Source organism: Sebastes umbrosus, chromosome 2 (genome assembly GCF_015220745.1).
Source record: "Sebastes umbrosus isolate fSebUmb1 chromosome 2, fSebUmb1.pri, whole genome shotgun sequence".
Classification (NCBI taxonomy): domain Eukaryota; kingdom Metazoa; phylum Chordata; class Actinopteri; order Perciformes; family Sebastidae; genus Sebastes; species Sebastes umbrosus.
In genome coordinates this window covers 34,322,634-34,348,437 of record NC_051270.1, presented here as the reverse complement: position 1 = coordinate 34,348,437, position 25,804 = coordinate 34,322,634, and the positions used below count along the sequence as shown (strand labels likewise).

General features: G+C 40.5%; 1 protein-coding gene across 1 annotated transcript in view; it reads left to right on the top strand.

The window, feature by feature from the left end:
• ddb1 (damage-specific DNA binding protein 1) overlaps window positions 1-25,804 on the top strand; it is a 62,686-nt gene that overhangs the window by 11,278 nt on the left and 25,604 nt on the right. The window contains exons 7-16 of the mRNA XM_037795693.1: window positions 1,859-2,017; window positions 4,015-4,098; window positions 5,140-5,256; window positions 8,359-8,461; window positions 9,893-9,968; window positions 10,058-10,166; window positions 14,540-14,718; window positions 18,631-18,794; window positions 21,692-21,799; window positions 25,324-25,531. Coding sequence (XP_037651621.1) covers window positions 1,859-2,017; window positions 4,015-4,098; window positions 5,140-5,256; window positions 8,359-8,461; window positions 9,893-9,968; window positions 10,058-10,166; window positions 14,540-14,718; window positions 18,631-18,794; window positions 21,692-21,799; window positions 25,324-25,531 — 1,307 coding nt within the window. The remainder of the gene's footprint in view (window positions 1-1,858; window positions 2,018-4,014; window positions 4,099-5,139; window positions 5,257-8,358; window positions 8,462-9,892; window positions 9,969-10,057; window positions 10,167-14,539; window positions 14,719-18,630; window positions 18,795-21,691; window positions 21,800-25,323; window positions 25,532-25,804) is intronic.

The window sequence follows — 25,804 nt, the reverse complement described above, 5'->3', positions numbered from 1 at the left end:
CCCAGTTCTAAAAGATATTTGTTTTTCCTAACATGTTTTGGTGTAACCCACCCCGTCTGGTTTGGCTCACCATGTTGTGTGAGGCAGCCCAAATATAACCAGGACGGAAAGCTGAGTGTGACTCTGACAATATCCCAAGGGTGTTTTGTTCAAGTGGAAAGTAAAAGAAGACGTGTTAATCCTGTTATAGTTTGTAGACTTTTTGAACTTCACTCTGTTAAAGTGGCTATGCAGTTTTATTTGGGGAGCATATCTTGTATAATACAGTATGAAATGCCGACATACATTGATCAGACCGCAAAAGTCTGAAATCATATAATTAGCTAAGTTGCTATTAGAAGCCAATATCAGCTGATCACAGATGAATCGGTATTGGCATAATGTCATCATATCAGTTGATAAGTCACACAATATGGCAGTACAGCAATACTAAAGTTAATGTGTTTCAGGTCCTTTAGAAACTGTGTTGCTGTTGCGTAATTTGTCCTCCAGAGAGCACTGACAAGTTATTTTTCAACAGTAAAATGTCCTGTTCAATATACTGTACATATTCTGGTCATAATGCTTCAATTACCAAATTTAAGGATCCTTAGCAAAATACATGTTTATGTAATGTGCTTATGTAAATATATGAATATCTGCCAATGTGTCATTTTTTTTTTAAACTAAAAAATCTGAATATGTATCAGCCTCAAAGGTACAGTATCAGTTAGGCTCTAATTGTAATTATTGTATGAATATTAATACGCTTGTGTGTCCAACACATCCCAACTCGTCACACACCGCCTCTTGGCGTCACTTTATTTTCGGCATCAAAACCACTATAGTTCCCCTCGGCGTCACTTTAGGATTAGGCAACAAAACCACTATAGTTAGATTTACGAATTAACTACATGGTTGGGCTTAAAACTACTATGTTTGTACAGTGAAAATGACACTGAACGTTGTGAACACGGTACCTGAACGAACAGCTGATTGTAACGTGATGCACGGGACACGAACGGCGGCGTTCTGGATGAAAGCCTTGTGTTTGTTGGACCCATCCATCTCCCCTACCGTCCGCTTGGTGTGTCTCTTTCGCTCTTTAACTACGTCACCACACTCCCGCCGCACTAACTCTGAGCGTTTACTGTTGCCGTGGATGGTTTTACATTATAGTTAATGGAACGCCCGGTGCGCTTGATACCGGCGCTAAAGGGTGCCATGTGCGGCGGTGACAGTGATGTTTGAAGTGTTATTTAGCCTCCTTTGCAACAAGCTAGGATAACATGGTTGGTATTTTTATATGATGCCAGTATCACTTCACTCGACCTTTTAAAACTAAGTCCGCTACAACCTAAAAATCTCAAGTTGCTTTAATGTCTTAAAGAAATTAGTGGAGTTAAATCAAATTATGTTATTATCACGTTAACTTTGACAGCCCTAATTTCGATAGGAACACAACAGACAGAAAATACACTAATCAAACACACAAAAGAAGAGACAGCTCAAATATAACCGTTGCATTTCTCAGTCACATGGACTTTAACATGGCTTTACTCTGGTTGTCGTGTACACAGGCTCCTGACGGGACGGCAGGCGGTCTTGTTTAATCTTTGCTTTCCTTGTCACGAAAAATCTGAACAGTGTGTAGCTCTGTGAGTGAGATTTAAGCTGTACGTTGGGCAAAATCCTCAGAGTATGTTTCATAATGAGAAAGAACAAAACAAACATTGTGAAGACAGGTCTCTGTTGCTCATAATAGATAATGCATGAGGTGAGGATGAAGTCTTCTTCTGTGCTGGCGTAATTCAAGGAGCAGCTCCTCCACTGTGAGTGTTATTGTAATGATTTGTCTGTGTTCCACTCTCGTTTGCAGCAAAGCACCATCGTGTGTCACAACCGGGTGGACCCCAACGGCTCTCGCTACCTGCTGGGGGACATGGAGGGACGCCTGTTCATGCTGCTGCTGGAGAAGGAGGAGCTAATGGACGGCACGGTGGCGCTCAAAGACCTGCACGTGGAGCTGCTCGGAGAGGTGCTCCATTTATCTTCTTCGCTATGTCTCTTTATCTCCATCTGTCTTCACCGTGTTTACCCACCTGTCTTTCCTCTGGCATCTCTCCCATCTGTTTCTCTCTACCTGACTCGACCACCCTTTCTGCTGCTTGTTGATTTTCCTCCTGCTGCCTTTTCTTTTCTTTGTTACGATTGACTCTTTAATGGTTTATAGCCCTGACAGGAGCTAATGGATCAGTCTGCACTTGTAGAGAAGATGTGAAAAAATGATCCCATCTCTTTTGTTGCTAGCTTGTCGGGGTGTCACTTATCCCTTTTTAAGTTGATTTAGACAACGACTGTATGTCAATACTGTGCTCAAAGCTGAATCTCATGTTAAAGGCACCCAGCTTTTGGCTTGTGGCACCTTCTTCTAATGACTTGCCAAGGAGTCTAGAAAGGTAAAACGCCGCTGAGTGATGCTGGAGCGAGAAACAATCGAGCAGAGCAGAACTACTGCTGAACTAGAGACAGATTGCCTTTCAAATCACTCTTAACTTTATCGTTAGGACCAGTCTGTTCTGTCAACAGGCAGCAGCAGCCCTACATTAAAATGCCAGACAGAAAAACCTCTTGATTGTGTATCAATAACACCGGAGACGATGTTCACGCTGATGAGGGGGGATTTAAAAACGTCATTTATATGTCAAACAGTCTGTTTTTAAATCACTTTAAAAAAGTCAAATGTCCAAAAGTGAAACTTCATAACTTCTTTTCCATTTCACAAACAACAAAGTTGTGTATTAATATCATTATCTGCTGTTATTGTTATGACTTCATTTGTGTTTCAATATAGCTGAACAGAGTTGTCCTCAGTGACCTTTCTGTTGTGGCCGTCAGACAATTGCAGTTTGGTTTAATGGTTTAATTAATGGTTCAGCATGTAAAAGGTCAACATTAATAATGATTTCTCATCTGAAATTACCAGCGCCTAAAGTGATGGCTCATAATTGCTCATTTTGTTTGGCCAACAATAAAAACAAAAGCAATTGCGCCGCACCTGCACAAACGAGACTAAAAGAATGTGTAAATCTCAAAGACACACCCTTAATTGCGCTGCCAAGCAAACATCGCCTCGGTGCTCCGGTGCCATTTGCCCATATTTACATGAGGTAATATGCATACATTTGGCACAAAATTGGCCCACAGTTCAAATCACAAAGATACCTCTCCCTCCTTTTCCAAAACCTGGGCTTACATTTTTCCCTTTCCTCTCTCTTAATTGCCTTCTGGAGGTTTGGATTGAAGCGGCCCCTCATGAAGAGACCTGTGGCTCGGGCTGATTCTCAGCCCTCACTAGTCACAACTGAGGCATTGACCTCAAGCGTGTTCATACTTTGCCTCGTGGATATTTGCAATCAGATGCAAAAAAGGGGCAAGTTGCACTCATACACACTTTATGTGCTGTAATATCATTAGCACAATATCTTCCGTGAATCGGATCTTGAGACGGAGCAGATAGCGGTTGCACATGATGAGCTATTCATGGTGCTTTCAGCGGACCCAATCCATTCTTTGTGAAATTGCCCGTCAGCAGGGCTTTTCAATTTTCAAATGTGTCTGCATTAGTGCGGACTAGAGATGAATCAATAAATAAGTCTATTGACAGAAAATTGATGGCAACTATTTTGATAATTGTTTAATCACCGGAGTCATTTTTCAAGCAAAAATGCAAAAATATTTGCTGGTTCCAGCTCCCTCAATGTGAGGACTTAGTGCTTTACTTTGTCGCCTATGATAGTAAACTGAATATCTTTGGGTTTTGGGCTGTTGGACAAAACAAGCAATCTGGAGACATCCCCTCAGGCTCTGATAAATTGTGATTTCTCACTACTGACTGACGGATGGACTGCTACATCCCATGAGCCATGCTGCTAGCAGTAGTAAAAAAAATGAAATAATCATTTGTTGCAGCCCCTAGTGTGGATATCATTGCCTCAGAGACTGAGATGGTTTTGTGTCTCTCTCCAATGACAGACGTCCATCGCTGAGTGTTTGACTTACTTGGATAACGGTGTGGTCTTTGTGGGCTCCAGACTGGGCGACTCCCAGTTAGTGAAGGTAAGCACCAAGAGACAGTTTCACACCTTCCACAATCATTAAGTTAATTCATTTTTAATCTTTTAATTGTAACCTTTAATTTCAGTAAAATTCTCTGCAGGTATTAAAATGATTTCATGAAGTGGGATGGAGTATGGCAAAGTATTTGGTCCCTCCTGTATTATCTTTGAATTTTTCTTTAAAGGGATAGTTCGGGTGTTTTGAAGTGGGGTTGTATGAGCTACTTCTCCATAGTCAGTGTGTTACCTACAGTAGATGACGGTCGGCACTCCCCCAGCTCGGACAAACAGACAGGAGTTATCGCACAGAAACAAAGCAATGTACTGTAAAACATATTTTAGCCGCCTAAAAAATCAATATCAGTTTAAGTGTACGGTATATTTAGAATATTTTCACAGCTTTATCTTGCCGTCAGACAGACCTTTCCAATGGGGAACTGAAGCAGTTGTATCCATCCATACTCTTGCCAAAGCAACCAGACTCCATTGAAAGAACCTGTAATTTTACCTCACAGTGGTAGACCAGCAACTTCTCTGTGAGGTAAAGTAAAATTACTGTTTTTTTCAATGGAGTCTGGTTGCTTTAGCGAAGACAGATTTAGTTCCCCCGTTGGAAACATAGTATAGCTGTCTCACGGCAAGATAAACTGGCGAAAATACTCTAAATATAGCATACACTTAAACAGATATTGATTTTTTTAGGTGAGCCTTTTTTTTTAGGTGTTTAAAATACATTTTGCTGCTGGCCCCGTCCACAACAGCTTTAGTTCTGTGCTGGTACTATTGTCTGTTTCTCCAAACTGGGGGCGTGCCGACCGTCATCTACTGTAGGTAATACACTGACTATAGATAAGTACCTCATACAACCCCACTTGAAAACACCCAAACTATTCCTTTAGGTACATGTACATTTTGACATCTTAAACATTTAATCTTGATCGTCTTTAACAGAAGTCTACACAACGTGTACCACTCCTGTTCACCATGTTCTCTCATCCCTTCTCGTTGATTTGTAAAGAGGGTTCTGTTTGTTTATCCGCAGCTCAATGTGGACAGCAACGAACAGGGCTCATATGTGGCTGTGATGGAGACGTTCACCAATCTGGGGCCCATCGTGGACATGTGTGTGGTCGACCTGGAGAGGCAGGGCCAGGGCCAGGTAAAAAAAAAAAAAAAATGGAATCTTGTTTATTTCTGTGAAAAAATGAATTATTTTTGCCACCAGCAAACAGGAAAGACATAACACGTTATATTACAGCTACATATTGAAAGCAAATCATTCAGGCAGAATAAAAGGTTCGCCAGAGGATGCAGACATGACATGGTGATTACCCAAAACCCTCTTAACAGTCACTGGATGCACTTTATAGCTTATGGTGAATTTCCATCTGTGTTTTCCTCTTTATCATCTTCTTTGTCACAACCTTCAGGGAGTCTGGGCTTATACCGCAAATGCAGCCGGCTTCTGGAGCTGTGTTAACAGTGTTTTTGTCAGCAGAATTAAGCATACTACTGCACAAACATGCCACTGGCCAGAATAGCCGGCTGCATGTATTCAGGAGATTCTTGCTGACATCAAATATGCGGCTTCCTGTGCCTTTTTATATGCAGTCTGGGTGTTCTGATTTTGTCTAGTCTATTTTTTTTTGTTGACAGTGGTCTCTGTACACCTGGGGCATTTCTCCTTTCCCAGTTTGTGTATCCTAGATTCCTTTACCCGTCTCCTCGCTTCTTATTCCCGCCCACGGGAGATGTGAGCGGAGGAGGCGAGGAAGAGATGCAAGGAGGCAAGGCAACAGGCCTCTGTGATGAGACATCCTCGCCTCTGAGCCGTCATTTTAAAGCGACGTCAATTAAATATGACGTTGGGAATCTGCTGTGTGAATTTATTTTATTAATTAATTAATTTGTATTTGTTTATATTTCTTCATTATTTATTTACTCATCATTTATTTCATTTTTTTTTATTTCATTTATTCATTATTTTAATTTATTGTTATTATTATCAATTTATTTTTTATTTCATTTATGTTTTATTAATGTTAATATTATTTTATTAAAAATGTTTTCTCCTCCCACTACTTTGTTTTTCAATTTACAGTTACTATCTGTTATTTTATGAACATATTTTATTTGTTGTGGTTTAGGTTGTAGTCATTTTTCTTAAGGAAACAATAAAATGCATGATTTAAAAAAAAATGATCAAGATAACCCGTGACGCATAAAAGAGGCGTGACAATGGACAGCTGATGCAGCTGTGCCCAACGGAATATATCTATATCTATGTAGATATATATTGTGTATATATAGCGTTCACACTCTGCGTTCCTCGCTCCTTGCTCCTCGCTCCTTGCTCCTCGTTCCTCGCTCCTCGCTCTTTGCTCCACGCTCCTCAAGATGCATTTTAGGAATTGGGGCGGCCTTCAAGATGGCGCGCTGAGATTGATTTCCGGGTTACAAACCGAAGGATCGAGGCGACACAAAATTGAGAAATGAGAAGAGCCCCCTGATATTAACGTGCGCCCGGTATCCTCTTTGCATCTAGATATGATTTAGCTGCCCTGCAGTTACACCTGATTGTTAAAATGCATCTCTGCTACACAAACTTAAATTGGCTGTCTTGTTCCATTACAAAAAGGCAGATTGCTGAGCTGCGTTATTTCCTCTAACAACATTTACACCCTTTAAATCTGAGAGTGAGGACCTCGTCCCGGTCGTTCCCCGTCTCCATGTTTCCGAACAATCCATCATCTTTAGCACTTCTGTGTTCCTAGGTGTGTTTACCTCCAGCAGTTGTCAACCAGTTTGTTTTCAGAATATAATGCGATGTGACCCGTACTGCAATGTCAAGTTATAAAAGGTAACAAGAAGAACACATTCCTACCCAGTAAATTGATTTCTTACTTGTTCCTTTAATATCATAAGAATTATTTTTTATTTTAAATTAAACCAGATGCTATTTCTAATATAATAGTTTGACAAAAACATTTCTTAATTTCAACATTTGTCTTTGTTTGTATCAAATCAGTGAGGCAGAGGGAGATGAAACGGTGAAGTAGCGAGAGAGATACAGTACAGAAGGTTTTGTTGGCAGGGTTTGACACCAGGCCTCGGGGTACTTGATGTGGTTCCAAAGGCAGCGGTCCACTAGAGCACAGAGCCACTGTCTGGGTCCAGACCAGTACACAATCACCCACCGACTGTATTCATCCACACACTCCAGCTCATTTCAGTCTGGGGCCCAGAACTAAATCCAATAATTGTTTTAATTTGCAGTAAATCCACCGAGCATTTGACCTGGTTAATTGGCACGGACACATTCCCAGACAGTTAAGACGGGATTGATGCACAAGCTGCAGGGCAGAAACATAACCGGACCTCTCTACTCACAGATGTGCAACTGCTAACCAGATTGGGGTTTATGAAGGATAAAATAAAATGATAACAGATACACAATGTATTATGAGCAGATTATCAGGATTTAGTCAGTCCCTTGAGAGCGCGGGGGCATTTGAGAACACTCTCGGCGGAGTTGGGTGGGTTGCCAAGTCCGCAGTGGTTCTTTCCATCAGGATGGAGCTGTTGGGTGGCAGGTGGTAGAAACAGAGATTGTATTGGATCTGGTATTAATCCTGTTAGTGGACCATGACTGGATGAATGAGTAGCATTCTGATGCTATCCAGTCTGACTGTACAGACACCAGAACTATTTACTTTCAGGGTGTTGGATCTAAACGCTGTTGCCATGTTTGAACTGGCAATCTCTCTCTGAGAAGCTTTTCTATAAACTGATACTGATTCTGAAATCCTTCACTACTACAACTGCCACTATTTCTGTCATAACTTGTACTTTGGATTGCATTTACTACTAGAACTGGGACCAGTGAGCATTAATAAACGTTTAGCCAGATCAGATAAAACAGAAAGTCAGCACACCTGAACTAACAAGAATTGCCCACTTCCTGCTAGTATGACATGGTTGGTACCAATTGTTTCCTTAAGTTTTTTTATAGTTTCATATGATGCCAGTATCTTCACTCTAGCTTTAAAACTGAGCCCACTACAAGCTCCGAAAGACTGATTGTGTTAATGTGTTAAAGAAATTACTGGCGTTAAAACGAATTTGCGTTAACTTTAACAGCGCTAGAAAAGGTAAAAATAACTGGATCAACTACAATTACAAACCCATTAAAAAGGACAAAAACACCCTAATATATCAGTCCATATCTTTATGTCTTATTGTGTTTCTTTGCTGCTTTCAGCTGGTGACATGCTCCGGTGCGTTCAAGGAGGGCTCCCTTCGGATCATTCGCAACGGCATTGGGATTCATGAGCATGCCAGCATTGACCTGCCTGGAATCAAAGGTCTGTATGTTCTGTATGTGTCTCTGTCACCACCTCCCTCTCAAATCTTAACTTAATCTGGACCTTGGGCCTCATTACAGAGACTTCCTAAATCTGAAATCTTATTTTATCTCAATTTAGGATGACATGTAGGATTTTTAGTAATACAGAAACATGTATCCTAACTAACTAGGAAACAATCCTATCTTATCTTAGGATAGGAATTTAGCTATTACTGAGACGTCCTAATTTAGGGATTTCCCAAATTAGGAATCCTAAATTAGGAAGGCATAGACCCTGTCCTATATTCAAAATAACTGCCAAAAGATCAGCAGCACTGTTGTTAGGTCTGTATGGCACTGACAAAGAAGATGGGGAACAACATATCACCAACAATTATTGAAAGGCTACTCAAACCATATGATGACGCTTTAAATTTTACATTATATATATATATATATATATATATTATATATTTACATCTATTTAATTAAAAAGGTGGGATTTCCTTTTCTCCTCCCACTCATCTCAGCTAAAATTGAACGCCCGTCTATTTTTTGTCCATGATAGCAAGCTAGCTAGCCAGCGACAAGTGAGAGCCGTTGATATTATGGCTTGTCCATCTCGAGTAGTTTACCGGTACATTCTAATTAAAGAAGCAGGCATGACGGGACGAGTGCAGATTGAAGAGCCTAATTTACAGTTATAGTTAGGATTCCTTAAATTAAGATGGGAGGTCTGAGATGAGATGGGACACAGCCATGAGTTTAGAAATTGCTCCTGTAATAGGAAGATAGGATTTTTCTAATCATTGAAACTGAAGTTAAGATAGGGCAAGCAGTTGATATATTTTTCTGTAACGAGGCCCCTTATTCCCTTTACCGACCAAAACGCCAGCTGTTGCTCGTCCAAGCTCCGCGTCTGTGAGCGCGAGCAGATGGCGCAGATGTCACAGGTCTCGGCTCGGTACTTTTCAAAAAGGAACAAGGAAATGTTTGGAAACATTTGTATTCATTTAGCAAACCAACGAGCACTACAGTGTCTGCAGCGGTGAAGTGTCAATTTGAAGAATCCCGTCAGGTTTAACAATGGCAGACACCTCTTAATCCCAGGAAATTGAGGTTCCTCTCCCAAGACTGTTCTCTGACGCTTAAATGAGACACGCAGGTTAGGCAAGGTCTGCTTGCACTTGTTAGGCTTCAGCTGTTTATCGACTGTCTCTGCCCTGGACACCTCAGCTGCTACCTCTTGCCCCTGGCCTCTTGATGAGGGACAATTATTCATTAAGCCAATCAATAGTTCTCTGAGAGGGATCTGTAACCTGTACTTCTTCCAACATGTTAACATTTGACAGACGGAATAGTTAAAGATCGGCTGTTTAGATATTGTATTTCCTCCTGCTCTGCAGAAACTTTTTCCTCCTAACACCCTCTCCCTCCAATTCCCTTCAAGGTTTGTGGCCGCTCCGCTCCGAGGCAGGCAGAGAGACAGATGACATGCTGGTGCTGTCTTTCGTGGGTCAAACGCGGTGAGTGTTTGCCGTGCAGCATGCCAGATAAGAGCAGAGTCAATACAGATGCCTTTTATCTTATCTTAAGAGTGTGTTTTTTCCCCCAGGGTGTTGATGCTGAGTGGCGAGGAAGTCGAGGAGACTGAACTTCCCGGCTTTGTGGACAACCAGCAGACATTTTACTGCGGCAACGTGGCGCACCAGCAACTCATTCAAGTTCGTATACACACATGTTTATATGTCTAAAGTTACATGTGCTGCCAGTGTGCTTCACCAGAACATGCTTTGGTTAGTTTAACATTCATTTGATGTTTAGAATTTGCTGACTTGTACATCCTATTTCAAAGCAGGAATATCATCTAATTTCACAAATTCTAAATGAATTATAGAAATAACTTATTCAACTGTGGCCCTACTCGCATTTAATAAGATGTACTTTGCCGGAGTTGAATCATACATGATTGAACGGGGAGTTGTGGATGTGAAGGGCGCAAGAGGACTTCATGTATTTTACACTTGGTTGAGATGAATATTGCACTTCATTTAAATTCAAGTTTTAGCCTGCCTTTTTGAAATGAGGATGAAACCTGCTGGGAATTCTGCCAACCGTTAGACCCTCACCCATAAATCTTTAGGTTGTTATGACAACACTGCTTGTGTTTTAAGGCCGGAACATTTTTACTAACTCTGTCTTCCCTCTCAGAGTTGGTATATTTACACTGAATACATTTTCACATTTGCGCTAATGTGACGGTTGTTACATGACTTGTGCTTTCTGCTGAAGACAAATTCACTTCAAATGATAACAGTTAATAGTTGCACTTAAACTTGCATTGAAGCCACCAGCTGTAGAGTTTGGTTTTTACTTTGGCATTCAGTGGTCAAAGCCGAGTATATAGTATGGCTGGACCGTGTATGGTCAGTCTGAATTTGTGGCTAAGTGGTTAAACAAAGAGCCAGTTGTCATGTTTAAATTGTTAAATCTAGCGGTACATGTCCACCAGGTCCGGCGAGGACACTAGGGGACGCGCTGCTCCGTTCAAGCGGTGATGTGGAATGCACCTGATTGGTCCCTGGTTTTCTGCTTAACGTTTCAAACAGGAAACAACATGGCGGTTATTCCATCTAAACAATCCACCAAAATCTACATCTGAAAACATTTTAAGCAAGAAATAGGCTATACCACTACTGAATCTGGTTTCAATTTAGAACTAGATCGCCTAGTTTCACAGCTTGGTCCACGTTTCGTGATACAGACGGGTCGCGTTGGACAGGCTCATTTGCACAAAGGCCAATGAGGTAACTCCAACACTCGGCCGACCAATCGTGTAACTTCGTCACTCAGTCACTCGGTGACAGACTTTTGTGTTTGTAAATAGACACTGGTTGACAGCGTGTTGCGACGCTAGAAGCAGAATTGTCCCATTTTTTTATCATTTAAAATATGCTATAATCACATACAAATTGCACACAAATACTCCATGTATCTTGAAAAGGGTTGCTCATAGTGCTAAACACAATAAGAATGAATGCCTGACTCTGCAGTCATTGTAACTTAGTTTATTTCGGTCCTCCGTCCCACTCACAGACTGTGTGATTGAGCTTTTCTGTTCTAATTAAACCTTCAATACAAAACCGTAGGCAGCAGATCCGACGAGCCGACTGTGCTCTACCTGCCCAGCACGAAATAAACAAAAATCTAAAGAAGCGTTCTGTAAATAATGCTGAGCATCTAGAAGGACCCAGATATTCTCCTCAGGACCAAACACCGATGGACTATTAGACTTAAAAGCTGGTCATAAACACAACTCCAACGTGATGCTCGTGTTGCCTACGCACCAACATTCGGTAGTTTGTTTTGGAGTATTTGTTCTTTGGTCACCAATTGCTTAATGCACTTCTTAAAGTAATACGTCACATCAGTTACTCACCCTGTGTTATCTTGAATTCTTGAAGAAAACTTCTTGCACGCCTCCACTGTGAGCGGAGAAACCGGATTCGCACGGATGCGCCTGCGCAAACATGAGACGGTAGTGGTGGAAGTGTTTTGAATAGTACGATTTTGGCGAGAATGTATGTGTTTGGGAAGTAGTGATCATACGACTGGAAAAAATGAGACTCGGATCATACTGCACGAGTTGTGTGAGAGTTTGTAAACGGATGTTTTGATATTAGTATTGCTGTTGTTAAACCTGGACAACATTTACTTAAATTCATCAAGACATTTCTCCGTTTTCTTCAAAAATTTAAGATAACACGGGGTGAGTAATTGATTTGCAAATGGTTATTTTGTGGGTGAAGTATTCCTTTAAGCATTAGGGATGGCACTGTTAGTCGGTTGGTTCACCACTTTGGTCCAGACTGAAATGTCATTTACTCTTAGGGAGGGGGGGCATTCCTGGTCCACAAAGGATGAATCATATGGACTTTGGTGATCTCCTGACCTTTTCTCTTGCACCGCTATGAGGGTGATATTTTAGTTTATTAATGAAATGTTTCTTGGACACATTGCCATGGAATCTGGTACAGACATTCATGATCGCCACAAGGTGAACTGTAATTACTTTGGCGATCCCCTGACTTGTTCTCTAGTACCAACGTGTCCAATTGTTGGGTTACCAAATACCTACAAAAATAATTGTGTTTAGTGCTAATGAGCAAATGTGAACATGCTAAACTAATAATGCCAACATTAAAAACTACCAAACTACATAGTAAACATTATACCTGCTAAACGTTATGTTAGCAGTGTCATTGTGAGCATGTTGAGTAAAGCCCGCTGCCTCACAGAGCCACTATATTGACGGTGTATGGTGAAGTATTGTCTGACAAAATAACCTCCCCAGGTGTTTGGACCCTAGTTGTTTCCCAGCTGTTTCCCAGCTGTGTGTTCTGATAGAAAACTTGAATTTAAACTGTTTTGGTTCAAATGAGCTGTGATTTGCACGAACGCTGCAGACATAAACAAACCGCAGAAACTGAACAATATGATCTTCCGAACTGCTTTCAAGGACTCCAGGATCCTATCTTGAATATATTCTGTATTTTCACACCTCATTACATCTCCACATCATGTGTGCTCCCAGAGTGCAGCACCTCCATTTATAGTTTGGCTGTTGTTTGTACCTGCTGCAGTCTGTTATTCAGGCTCCCTCAGCTCCTTTTTTTTTTTTCTTCTTCTTTTTCTTGTCTTGCTTGTTCAACACTGTATGGCACTCCCCATCACATTATTCAAATTTTAATATTATATTTGTATTTCTCTGTAAGGTGAGAGGCTTTTTACCAGGTAGTCACAAGCCTCTCTGGTACATTCAATACAAATACAATCATAGTAATAATAGGTGTTGAAAACATCTTGTTTGGATGTTTCATAAAAGGGATTTCTGGGATCAAACAAATGCTGGACATTTATTCTTCATTCTTTTTTGTATCAAGTATATTTCTTAACATTTGTATTTAGAGCTGCAACGATTAACTGATTAGTTGTCAACAATTAGTTTAATCGCCAACTATTTTGATAATCGATTGAGTAATCTTTTAAGGATTCCAGCCTCTTAAATGTGAATATTTTCTGGTTTCTTTACTCCTCTATGACAGTAAACTGAATATCTTTGAGTTGTGGACAAAACAAGACATTTGAGGACGTCATCTTGGGCTTTGAGAAACACTGATCGAGATTTTTCACAATTTTTCTGACATTTTATAGACCAAACAACTTATCGTTTAATCGAGAATATAGTCGTCAGATTAATCGACAATGAAAGTAATCGTTAGTTGCAGCACTATTTGTGTTGTGATTGAACTGCTGTATTTTCCGTTAATACAATATCATTATTTAATGGCATTTGGCATTACATTACACGTAAACTCAAAGTGCTTTACATTTAAAGACATATATAATATATAAATACAGGCCTAAACATAAGAACGTAGGTAGCATAAACAACATAAATATAAGAATACAGTAGTATAAACAAGCATACACCCAACCACACAGCAATAGATACCCTAAAACATCAACACAAATCAAATAGAAACCTCTGCACACAGACAGTAATTAACTATAAGCCTGGGAGATTAGGAAAGTTTTGAGTTTGCTTTTGAATGTGGACACAGTTGTGATGTACCTCAAGTGCAGTTAATGGCTTCTATAGAGTAAATTATAGTCATTATAACCTCCATTTCATTTGATCTTCTCTTAAACATCTGTATTGGCGCCATCAGGATTGCTGACAGATTGTTTTTAAACATTATCTCAGGACTCCAGGGACATGCGCCATATGTTTAATAGCTCAAGATGATTAAATGGAAAGTAATTTATCTTCTCTCCACCATCAAAAATACAGTCTCATCACATTTTTCATTTACAAAAATACAAATCTTGGGGAAAAATTCAATATACAATTAATCATATTTTGTCAGTCATTAAAAAAACAACAACGATCCTGGCACAGAACCATGTTTAAACAGTGAGATTTGCTTTGAAACGGCTTCACACTTTAGCCCCACAGTCTCTCCACATCATCTTTCCTGTCACCTTCCCAGAAATGCTGTGCAGAATAATATTTTAAAACTGTGTGTGCCTGCAGATCACGTCAGGCTCTGTGCGCCTGGTGCTCCAGGAGAGCAAGGCATTAGTGAGTGAATGGAAGGAGCCACAGGGCAGGAACATCAGCGTGGCCGCCTGCAACCACACTCAGGTGGTGCTCGCTGTGGGACGGGCCCTCTACTACCTGCAGATCCTGGCTGGAGAGCTCAAACAGATCAGGTAGGACATAGATCCACGAGGGATAGACCCGTTATCAGTTCACTGGTGTTTCCAGGCTGTATTTGACAGCACTTTGAATCATGTGCAATACCCAGAGCTTCTTGTTGGTGATATCTATACACCACATTATATATCAATTAAGGTTGTCAATCGATTCAAATATTGAATCGCATGATTATCCATAGTTAATCACGATTAATCGCAAATTAATTGCACATTTTTTTATCTGTTCAAAATGTATGTTAAAGGGAGATTTGTCAAGTAATTAATACTCTTATCAACATGGGAGTGGGCAAATATGCTTACTTTATGCAAACGTATGTATATATTAATTATTGGAAATCAAATAACAACACAAAACAATGGCAAATATTGTCCAGAAACCCTCACAGGTACTGCATTTAGCATATAAAATAAGCTCAAATCATAACATGGCAAACTGCAGCCCAACAGGCAACAACAGCTGTCAGTGTGTCAGTGTGCTGACTCGACTATGATTTGCCCCAAAACTGCATGAGATTATCATAAAGTAGGCATGTCTGTAAAGGGGAGACTCGTGGGTACCCATAGAACCCATTTTCATTCACATATCTTGAGGTCAGAGGTCAAGGGACCCCTTTGAAAATGGCCATGACAGTTTTTCCTCACCAAAATTTAGCACAAGTTTGGAGCGTTATTTATCCTCCTTCCTGAGTTAGTATGACACGGTTGATACCAATGGGTTCTTTAGGGGTTTTCTAGTTTCATATGATACCAGTATCTTCACTTCAGCATTAAAACTGAGCCCGCTACAACCTAAAAATCGCAAGTTGCGTTAATGCGTTAAAGAAATTAGTGGCGTTAAAACAAATTTACGTTAACCTGTTATTATCGCGTTAACTTTGACCGCCCTAATATAAATCTATGCTACTGAATCCAGGATGTCTGGAGATCTCCTGGTATGACATTACCAAAAGAGATCAACATCAACCACTTGCTTTAAAGGAATAGTTTAAATACACTTTCTTGGTGAGAGTTAGATAAGCGGATTGAGACCAGCAGCCGGTCAACTTATACGTATATAAAACACATATATATATATATATATATATATATATATTTACCGTACAGACATGAGAGGTATCTATCAACCTTCTTATCTCACTCTAGACAGGAAAGTGAATAAGCCTATTCCCCAAAATGTCAAACAATTCATATAAACCCCACCATGTCTGTCTGCGGGTATGATGGTGAGACGTCTATAAACTGGGTCAGCTTGCAAGTTCAGAAAAGCTTCAAGAGTGATAAAAAAAATCCCTTCAGTTATCCCCCGGCTGTGATCTTAATAAAGATGCCCTTTAGCGTGTCACTTAGCCAAGGAACTTAATTTTTAGGTAACAAAGTCAACTGCAGAGACTCTTCATAAATCATCATTGTGCTCCAACTTACTTTTGTTAACAAATTATTCTCACTAATAGAGTTGTAGGTTAATTGAATAGTTAATATGATACAACAGCAGAGAAGATACAGCATATACACTGAATACACAATCCCCAACAGAGCTGTTTGAAAATTTAATTAATCAAACATTAATTACTATATTCCCAATAGTTCAGCAACTTTCTCTGACTCAGTTATTATTTTCCTGCACTATCTCACCTTCACTTTTATTTTTTCTTTCCTGATCTGTGGAAAAGTTTGAGAAGAGGGATTTGCATCTCATCTTTTAAGTGAATGGTGCAGTAGAACCGTTGAGTCTTACTTTTTATTATATTTCTTTCACGGTGCTGCTGTGGTTTACCCTCATGGCTGTCTTTGTGCCACTGTTGCAATGAAACTGCTTTGAGCCACTATTTTTACAGTAGCTTAAAGAAAGTGAATGATACCCCAAAAAAACCCCACACAGCTTGTAAAAATGGCCACCAGGTCCGCTTGAAGCACAAAGTGTTTGTTTGCAGCCTTGAGAGTGTTTGTAACTGATGAAACAATGGAAGAGACGGAGTGAAGTGTCTCACCAGAACTGTGAAATAATGTTTGGCCTACATCAATAAACTGACGGTTCGCTGAGTGAGTCGCAATATTCTGTAAATACTAGACAGTCATAGCCGGATAAAAGGTGTTTACACGGCTGGAATGCTTTTCTGTAATGCAATTAAAGTGTAAGTACTCGACACACCACTCAGTGATTATCCTTACAGTATGTTACATCGAGTAGTCTGGTTCTACGTAGGCGTTCGGGGCCATTTTTTTCCAGTTATTGCTCATTTTCACTATAGCTTTGCTTCTTTTTTTTTAAAATCATATTTATGATATGGGCATATATGTCATTTTATTTTGCAATGTTGATATTAGGGCTGCCCCCTCTTAGTTAATTACTAATCAGTCGTTTTGGTCTTAGTCAACTAAGAATTATTTAGTCAGTTAGTTGTTTTTTATGCTTTTTTCATGCTCAATGACTTATTTCCAAGAAACTTATGAGCACATCTCTGGCAGATTTAAAGTGCCGCTTTTGTGTTTTTCTTTGTGGAGAAACTGTCGATTAAATCAATTTGCAACATTGTCCACAATGGCCTTATACAACCAGAGATATTAGGGGATAGCACTATAAGCAGTAGGCGAGATGAGTGGGGATGCCAACAAATGACCAAAATGCATCCCCTTGTAGCAGAGGGAGTGCAGTGGCAGATGGGTTGTTTAGTTGAATATGTCAGTTTAGTCTGCCTGACTCATTGATCCTTTATCTGACCGAGGTTTGTGCAAGTTATAATCTATGGCCCCGACCACGGCTCTGAAATATCAGTAGTAGCTGTGCTGTGTATTAATAAATCCATGGAGCTGTCTGTGGTGCTGAAGTAGCAGACAGATTCGTAGTTGCGACTTTTTCTCTTGGATCTATAATATTCCCTAAATTATAAAGCTGGGGGTGTTCATGGGGTGGTTCGCTGGTCGCAGGTTAACATCCTCCCTGTTAAAAATTAACAAATCATTTACTGTCTATAAGGATACCTACCAAGATCTGTGACATTAGACACACTTACAGTATATCATCTCACAGTATATATTGTCTATAATACAGTTTATTGAGTGGTAATCAGACATTTAAATTCAGAATAATCAGTATTATTATTGATATTGGAGATATAATCAATATCAGTCTATCCCAAACAAGCATATGCACTCACAGACTCAATTTTAAATGTCAAGACATCGAGTGCATTGGAGTGCTTTCATTGTGAAGTGATACATTGGGCAAAATGTGAAATTTTTACTGATTTGGTACAGCTTGTCACTTCTTCATTTTGGTGAGTTAAGACAAATAGCCGGAATATTAAATATATGATTGCTCTGATTAAAATTTCACAGAATTATCACTGACTAGAGATACACAGATCGGCTCTGATGTCATCCGAATCCACGCATCACTACCACTGACCTATTGATAAATGCAATTATGTGTCCACAGATTGTTCAAAATACTTTTTTTTATATATTCCTGCAGTACTTGTAGAGAGCAGGCACTGGGGAAGTGACTGATCAACTGTTAATCATGTTAGCATTAGTCAGCTGGAACTGTTGTTAATGACATAAATGGAAGAAGGAAGAGACAAAATCCAATTGGCTGTAAATGTGTAATGATGAAAAAGTCCAGCTGGAGTCAACTGATCTTTGAAACAAATCCTGTTGCCTTTCCACATATTGTATGAGATCCCACCGCAGCTTTATGGGAAATGAATGGCCGTCTGGCAATTTAAGACAGTGTGAACACACAGCTCAGCTCACCAGATGACAATTTGCATTTCACAAGAGAAAAAAAACACATTTAGTCATTTTGTATGTGTCAAACTTTGTCGTACACTGTCCACATTCACACAGTGTGTACAGTAAGGGCAGCCTGCTCCTGTTTGTCTCACGTCCTCTCTACACTTTCCTCAGCACCACGGAGATGGAGCACGAGGTGGCCTGCCTGGACATCACACCTCTGGGGGAGGGCGGCGGTGAGTCACCGCTCTGCGCCGTGGGACTCTGGACCGACATCTCAGCCCGTGTGCTCAAACTGCCCTGCTTCACAGCCCTGCACAAGGAAATGCTGGGCGGAGGTGAGAAAAAAGAGGGGCAGGGTGCAACCGATGGGAGAAAAGGAAAGCTGTTACCGACTTGTGGAGAGAGATGGTTAGACACAGATCATGTCAAGTCAACTGGAGTTTCTAGTTCTATAGCCCAAAAGGCTTCACAATGGGCTGCACAGATACACAAAAGCAATGATGACTAACCTAACCCAGGCTCTCTCACAAAGCAGGAAAACTCACCAAAAAATCTTCACATATAAAGGGGAAAATGAAAAGAAAAAAGTCTAAAAGGGCAAAATGTTTTTGTCATTCAATGCCTATTGTCTTTTAACAAGGCACCGCCTGAATACAGGCCAGGAGAGTGGATTGTTACCTACAGTTAAATCCTCACTCAGCCTTGACAAACTGTGTCTCAGCTCTATCTGTGTGAATCATTTTGATCTCAGCATCACTGTGACAACAGTTGCTTATTTGGTAATTGGAGTGCAGAAATAACCCCACAGGAAAAAAGGCCAGAAACCATGTTTTTGCCTCTATAAAGTTATCACTTAAAGGGACTATTTGTAACTTTTTAAGCGTATAAATGTAGCGGGTCGCCACACATGCGCGTTCGCATATACGCGCTCGCGTGTGGCTGGAGCCTCGTCTCCGCTGCCTGCTCTCCTTCACTCAGAATGCGCGCGCGTCCTCGCTGTCTCGCTCCACCTCTAGACGTGAACGCGCGCTCACTACACACTGCAGAAGAGTTAGTTTAGCTCTGAGAATATCTAGTGAATGCACAGGGGACGTTTGTGCAGAAATAAATGCTGCAGCTCCTCCAGACCAACAGAGCTTTCCCGTGTCTTGTGAAGTGACGGAGCTCTTCAGAGAGTTACGTTACCCTCTCGTTACCGACCGGGTGCCGGTGTCTCCTCTGCTCTCTCCGACTGCGGGCGGAGAGAGCAGAGGAGACACGCTGCAGAGCCCCGCTGCTGAAACCTGCACTTAGGCAGGAAAAGCCAACACTAGGATCAGATCTAAATCATGTTCATGGAGAGACCTTCGTCTGGTCAGCTAACATTACTGCCAAGCAGCTGAAATATAGAGTGATATTGTGGTTTTAGCTGACGTGTGTCGCCTCACTGTTTTGAGCGACGCTCGTTCAGGTATATTTAGAGCGAGCAAGTGCGAGCCCGACACTGACTTTCGTTGTTTTCACGGCCACAGGTGTCGCTGTTACAAAAATTTGAAAGTTACAAATAGTCCCTTTAAACTAAATTTGTTTGCCTTTTATAATAAATTCCAATGAGTTACCTTTTTAAAAGACATAAAGATCATGACTTAAATGCCCTTCGAGGGCATTATCCCGCTTATACCATGGCCACTTACCAAAGAAACAAATATTAATACCATTAATTTATATTGTCATGCGTTTCGCAATCTACCGTTTTTCACAATGCATTCACTCCGTTTCCCTGGTAACCCTGAAGGTTTGCTAATACCTGGAAAAATCATTACCATCCCATGGTATACAATGGAATAATGAGGGACTGGTCTAATACAAATGTCGTAAATGCAGGAGAGTTAGACGAGAAGGTTGATACCTTTTTCACATCAATGCCGTGAATGTGGAGCTAGCTTAGCTTAGCATAAAGACTTCAAGTAGTGGGGGAAACAGCTAGCATGGTGCTGTTAAATGGTGAGAAAATCCACCTACCATCACTTCTAAAGCTCACTAATTAACATGTTATATCTTGTTGTTCCAGGAACTTCCTGGAGTTCCCTCGCCAAGAAATAGTCCTGCACATAACCTCTTATAAAACAGTGAATTGTTATTGAGACATTTAGTTGTTTTTTTTGTGAGGTTTACATTTTTTTAGTAGTGAACAGAATGTGGAACTATTCCAATAGAAATGTCCAAGGAATGGGTCTATACTAGTGTAGTACAGTAGTAGCTCAAATGGATTGTATCTCCAGTTTTGTTAATAGATGTAAATGACATCTCCCATCAAGTACTTCATTTTTTAGTTTGTACTTGACCATTAACCATGCTGCCAACCCAGATGCATTTAGTGCAGCATTTAGACGCTTAAAAATTATTTAAACTTGTTAAACTGTTCAAATATGCAAGAGTGGACTTGACTACTTTTTTTGGTTAAACTTATAAAAAAGTCAGCAGTCACTGGAGACAAAGTTTCATAACATGGTGAGCCGGTGCAGACAGGACTTTTACTTTCCAATTAGGATACTTCACCCATGAAGAATATTTCCACACTCGTTCCTACAGTGTCACACTTTATTTTCCAAGTGCGTTTGATTGACAGCTGCTCAATGCACAAGCTCTGCAGACTGAGCTCTCTCTCACCGACTCCACTAACAAGGACAGTCTGGCTGCAGACTAAAGTTTGTGCAAGTAATAACGGGAAAACCTTCAAATTAAAAGCTAATGTGCTGTTGTAATTGTTGATATTTTTAGCTCCGTCTTCGGAAGCAGAGGATTTTAACACTGCAACATTGCGCAGTCGCACTTATTCTGTGTTTTTCTGGATGTATTTTTGAATGGAGCACAGCCCTGTATGATGTACATTACCATGGAGACGTGCAACCTTTCAAGTAGCCACATTTTGCAGACCTTTTTGTTTTTTAACGCTGCTGCTTTGTGGCCAACAAGCTTTTAATCACAGCCAATGTTGTTTTGATGTAATTGGCCTGCAGTCAGAGCAACTGATGTTTGCTAAGCGGAAAAGACAGAAGATTTAATATTTAGCCTGCAGCATTGAAATATTATATTTTTTCCCAGAAGTTCCCAGCCTGTCTGGCCGATAACCCTTATCGATTTTTCTGACACTGACGATTCTGCAGACATTTATCACTTTGGTGTTCATCCATGAGCCTGTGACTCCAGAGTAGAGGGAAAATAAGTCATTTGACTCTGTGTGTGTCCTCAGAGATCATCCCTCGCTCCATCCTAATGACCACCTTTGAAGGCAGCTACTACCTGCTGTGCGCACTGGGAGACGGAGCGCTCTTCTACTTTGGTCTGGACCTGCAGACTGGTAGGTCGTCCACACCATCATCACTACAGCTGTCAGATAAGAGCTTCTCAAACTTCTCCGACTGATAAGGGCCTCTAGGCGGGACCTCAGGCAGCTGTCTGAAAACAGTTTTAGAATATTATATTTCATGGACAATTGCATAATGCCAGCACCAGCACTATATTTTAATGTAATAGTGGAGAAACTTTGCAGCCTGTAGCAAACGTCTTAGCAATCAGCTGCTTGTTTACACATCCAAATGTTTCGGAGCATTAGTATCATCATATGGAGTCTTGTTTGTATGTAAATCCAGTGTTTACTCTTAGCTCTGTTTTTCGTCTCTTATTGCTGGTCAGAATGGAAGCAGCAGACGCTGCTATATCCTGACTTTTAGTCCCAAGTATGGGGTCAAGCTCCCAAAACACTTGATCCTACACTTTCTAATAGTGCCTTTTGTTGTTTTGTTTTGTTGCTACATCCACACTACTATGTTTTCGTTTTAAAATAATCTTCGTACACATGAGCGTTTTAGCACCATTTTAGGAATAATTTCCGTCCATACTAAGACGCCTGAAAGCGCGTATCCCATGACCGTTCACATACACTGGGCATGCGCGTCAAAGAGTATAGAAGCAAAGAGACGAAACTCTGGTGTTTTTCTGACAACAGCCGCTGCCGTCAGTTTGAACTGAAAAAGTGTATTTTATTTATAATATTTGATTGTTCAACACAGGCCATTTCGGTAGGATATGACAATAGATTAGAAATAATTTTGTCTTACTTTTATACGGCACTAATTTAGGCGAAAGCTTTACTGGCGTCCGGTAGTCGCTTTCAGTCCAAAATGGCAGAAGCATACAGTAGTTTTGCTGTTGGGCGCTGATGTTGCAATGGAACGATCACCATATGTTCTTTATGCTCGTGCTGGTGTAAACAGGAAGCAGATTTGTCGACTCTGCGGTTGGTCGCTTAGTTACAGAAAGTAATTGTAATAACACCCCATTGTATTAGTATTGTATAATAATAAGAGGTCTTGTTTGATACTTAAGCTCTTCCTCTGTCTTTTCCACATACGAACTCAAACAAAGATGAATTTAGTTGAAAAAAAATATTTATTTTTCAAATGTAGATAGAAGACTGCTACTAGTTTACCAGGCCAACCCAGGTCTTGTTCTCTCTCAAATCAAATTAACTTTATGAACAAATGAACAGTTACAAATTAACATTTTACTACATTCTGGGTCAATAAAATTGGTCAACACACGTCTCACTTGTTTGCCCTCGGTTTTGTTATCTGTTCTCCCACTCGTAGCTCTGCCGGGTGGCTGGAAGTCCCTGTCGTACTGGGGAGCAGCATTTATGCTCTGCTCGTTTACAGTTTCTTTGTGAACTCCACAATATAGTTGTGCAGAACAAAAAAAGCATTGGTTAAAAAAGAAAAAGGGAAAGGCCTCTGTTTTATGTCCATCGCCGACCTCAAAACCACAAACTTTGCCTTCAAACGTCTGGGTATCTGCGTCATCGTTTTCAAAGGTCTTCGTTTCTACCCGGAAACCCTGGAGTTTTTAAACTAAAACGGCGTCAGGGGTTTTAGGCGTCCTAAAACGTTGTAGTAGTGTGGACACAAGGCATAAACGCAGCAAAAGTTATGCGTTTTAAAACAAAAATGTATTATTGTGGATGTAGCCTTAGATGCTCTCTGCCTGCTTTCAAACACCACACCCTCAGCTTGTGGTGAGGCCTTGCTGTTAAAATGTTCAGTCTCCAAGCCCCAGACTGGGTGATGTAACTGAAATGACATCACCTGGTCAAAACACCCAAGTGATGTAATTTCAAGTAATAAAAAAAGTAAATTAAGGGCCACAGAAAACAATATACAACAGTTTTTACAGGCTGTGTAGCTCTCCCTGTGAAGAGGAGTGTTTAATTACTGCACTATTGACTAGCTGTCTGTCTGCCTAACTAAAGCTGACTTTAAGGTCTCTCCTTTGACCTTTAAATTAATGCGTGAATGCGAAACATCTTGTTTATTCAACCTTTTATGAGGCTGTGTTGACTGTCTAATCGATCTAACCGTTTCAGCTCTAGTGTCCAGCCAGGCAGTCAAAGAATCCCTGAACAAACTGCAGACAGTGATCAGAAACCTGGATGTTTTTATCATGTACACCGAGACATGAATGTTTCTTCCTACATCTTGTTCTGAATTTAATAACCAGGATATTAGCATGCATATACATGTACTCATTCATTTTGCTTTGATCAGCTTACAGTCATAACGTGGACAGAGGTCTAGTCTTAAGAAGAAAATGCTTATTAGTCTTAGTCACATTTTAGTCATTTTTATTCTAGTTTTCATAGTTTTGGTCGACGACAACTCAAAACCGTTTAGTGTTGTTTTAGTCTCAGAAAAGTCATAACATTTTGGTCAACTAGTCATTACTTTTAATCAAAATATTTTCTCTCTTAATTTTGTCAGCAATTTTTTTATTTAGTCTTAGTCCTTTTTTTTTTGATGTTATCATTATCTGAAGAAAACACAGGTTGAATGATTAAGAATGCAGCTTTGCTACTCCGGGTCCTCCTCACTGCGCTCATTAGTGATGTGCAGTTCAGTTGCACCCACCCGACCCGATTTGAGAGCCAATCCACACCGCCCAACATCCAAAATTATTACACGGCTTTGTTGAATACTCGATTCCGATTGGTCAATCATTCTACGGCCTGTTATTTATTTATAGCAGACCGTTGCTATGTATAACAGACTGTTGCTATGGACGCAGTTCTGATGTCGGAATCTGGCAGACCATTTTATTGGAAAATTATTGATTTCTTTAGTAAGTAGCTGTGTAATAAGTGGGATAATGCACAGTTAGTGGCTCATTGTTGTGAAATAAACCGACCGGCTAGCTGGTCATCATCCCTTGCATATGCGTTAATCAACCATCTTAACCCGACCCAACCCGCAAACCCCAACTCCAATATGCAGTATTAATAGAGCGAGGGAATTTTAATTTTTTAAAATTCATTTTAGTCTCGTCTTTTTTTGTCAACGTTCTTGCATGTTTGCTATCGTCACCGTTAGTATTTAATGTCATCGGTGCCGTCCGGTCATCGTCTCGCAATCGTCTCGCAATCGTCTGGTCATCGTCTCATCATCTCGTCTTAGTCATAGAAATAAAGGTTGTTGGCGAACATATTTATTCGTAGTTTTCGTTAAAGAAATTAACATTGCGGTGGTTCAAATGGGGGGCAAGGGCATCACAAGCTAAAGCCTATACAAACTATACATACTGCCATTGAGACTATTAGTTGTACAAGTAAATAAATGAGCGGAGAAACATGGAGAAGGCAGATGCTTGCATGCAGGGCCTCAGGGCTCACTGAATGGTTTTATGAGCATAAAATAGGAGACAGATACTCTGCAGACAAGGACAAACTTTATTAGCTAAAGGAGTTTGGCATTTGACTCCAGACAATGATCGCTACACCCACCTTTCAAACTGGACTCTTACACTTGTGTTTCCATCCTTCCTTCCCTCCTCCAGGCGCCCTGAGCGAGCGTAAGAAGGTCACCCTCGGCACCCAGCCCACCGTGCTGAGGACCTTCAGGTCCCTGTCCACTTCCAACGTCTTCGCCTGCTCCGACCGACCCACTGTCATCTACTCCTCCAACCACAAGCTGGTCTTCTCCAACGTCAACCTCAAGGAGGTCAATTACATGTGCCCACTCAACTCTGAGGGCTACCCCGACAGGTCGGCAGCACAACTTTTACTACTCGTGTAGTTAGTCTGCATTGGAAACTGTTGTTGTTTTGTGTTTTCTCCCTCTGTGCCTTGAAGAGTTCATAAACATGCCAGCTCCACTTTCTTTTGTTCTCTTTTGGCTGAGAAGTGTGTTCTCTATTCAGTTCAATTCAATTCAAAATACTTTGTTTGTCCCTCAAGAGGCAATTCAATTCAAATGAGCCTGCAAACACAAAATACACAGACAATTCATCTATACACATTAAAAAAAATATCTAAATC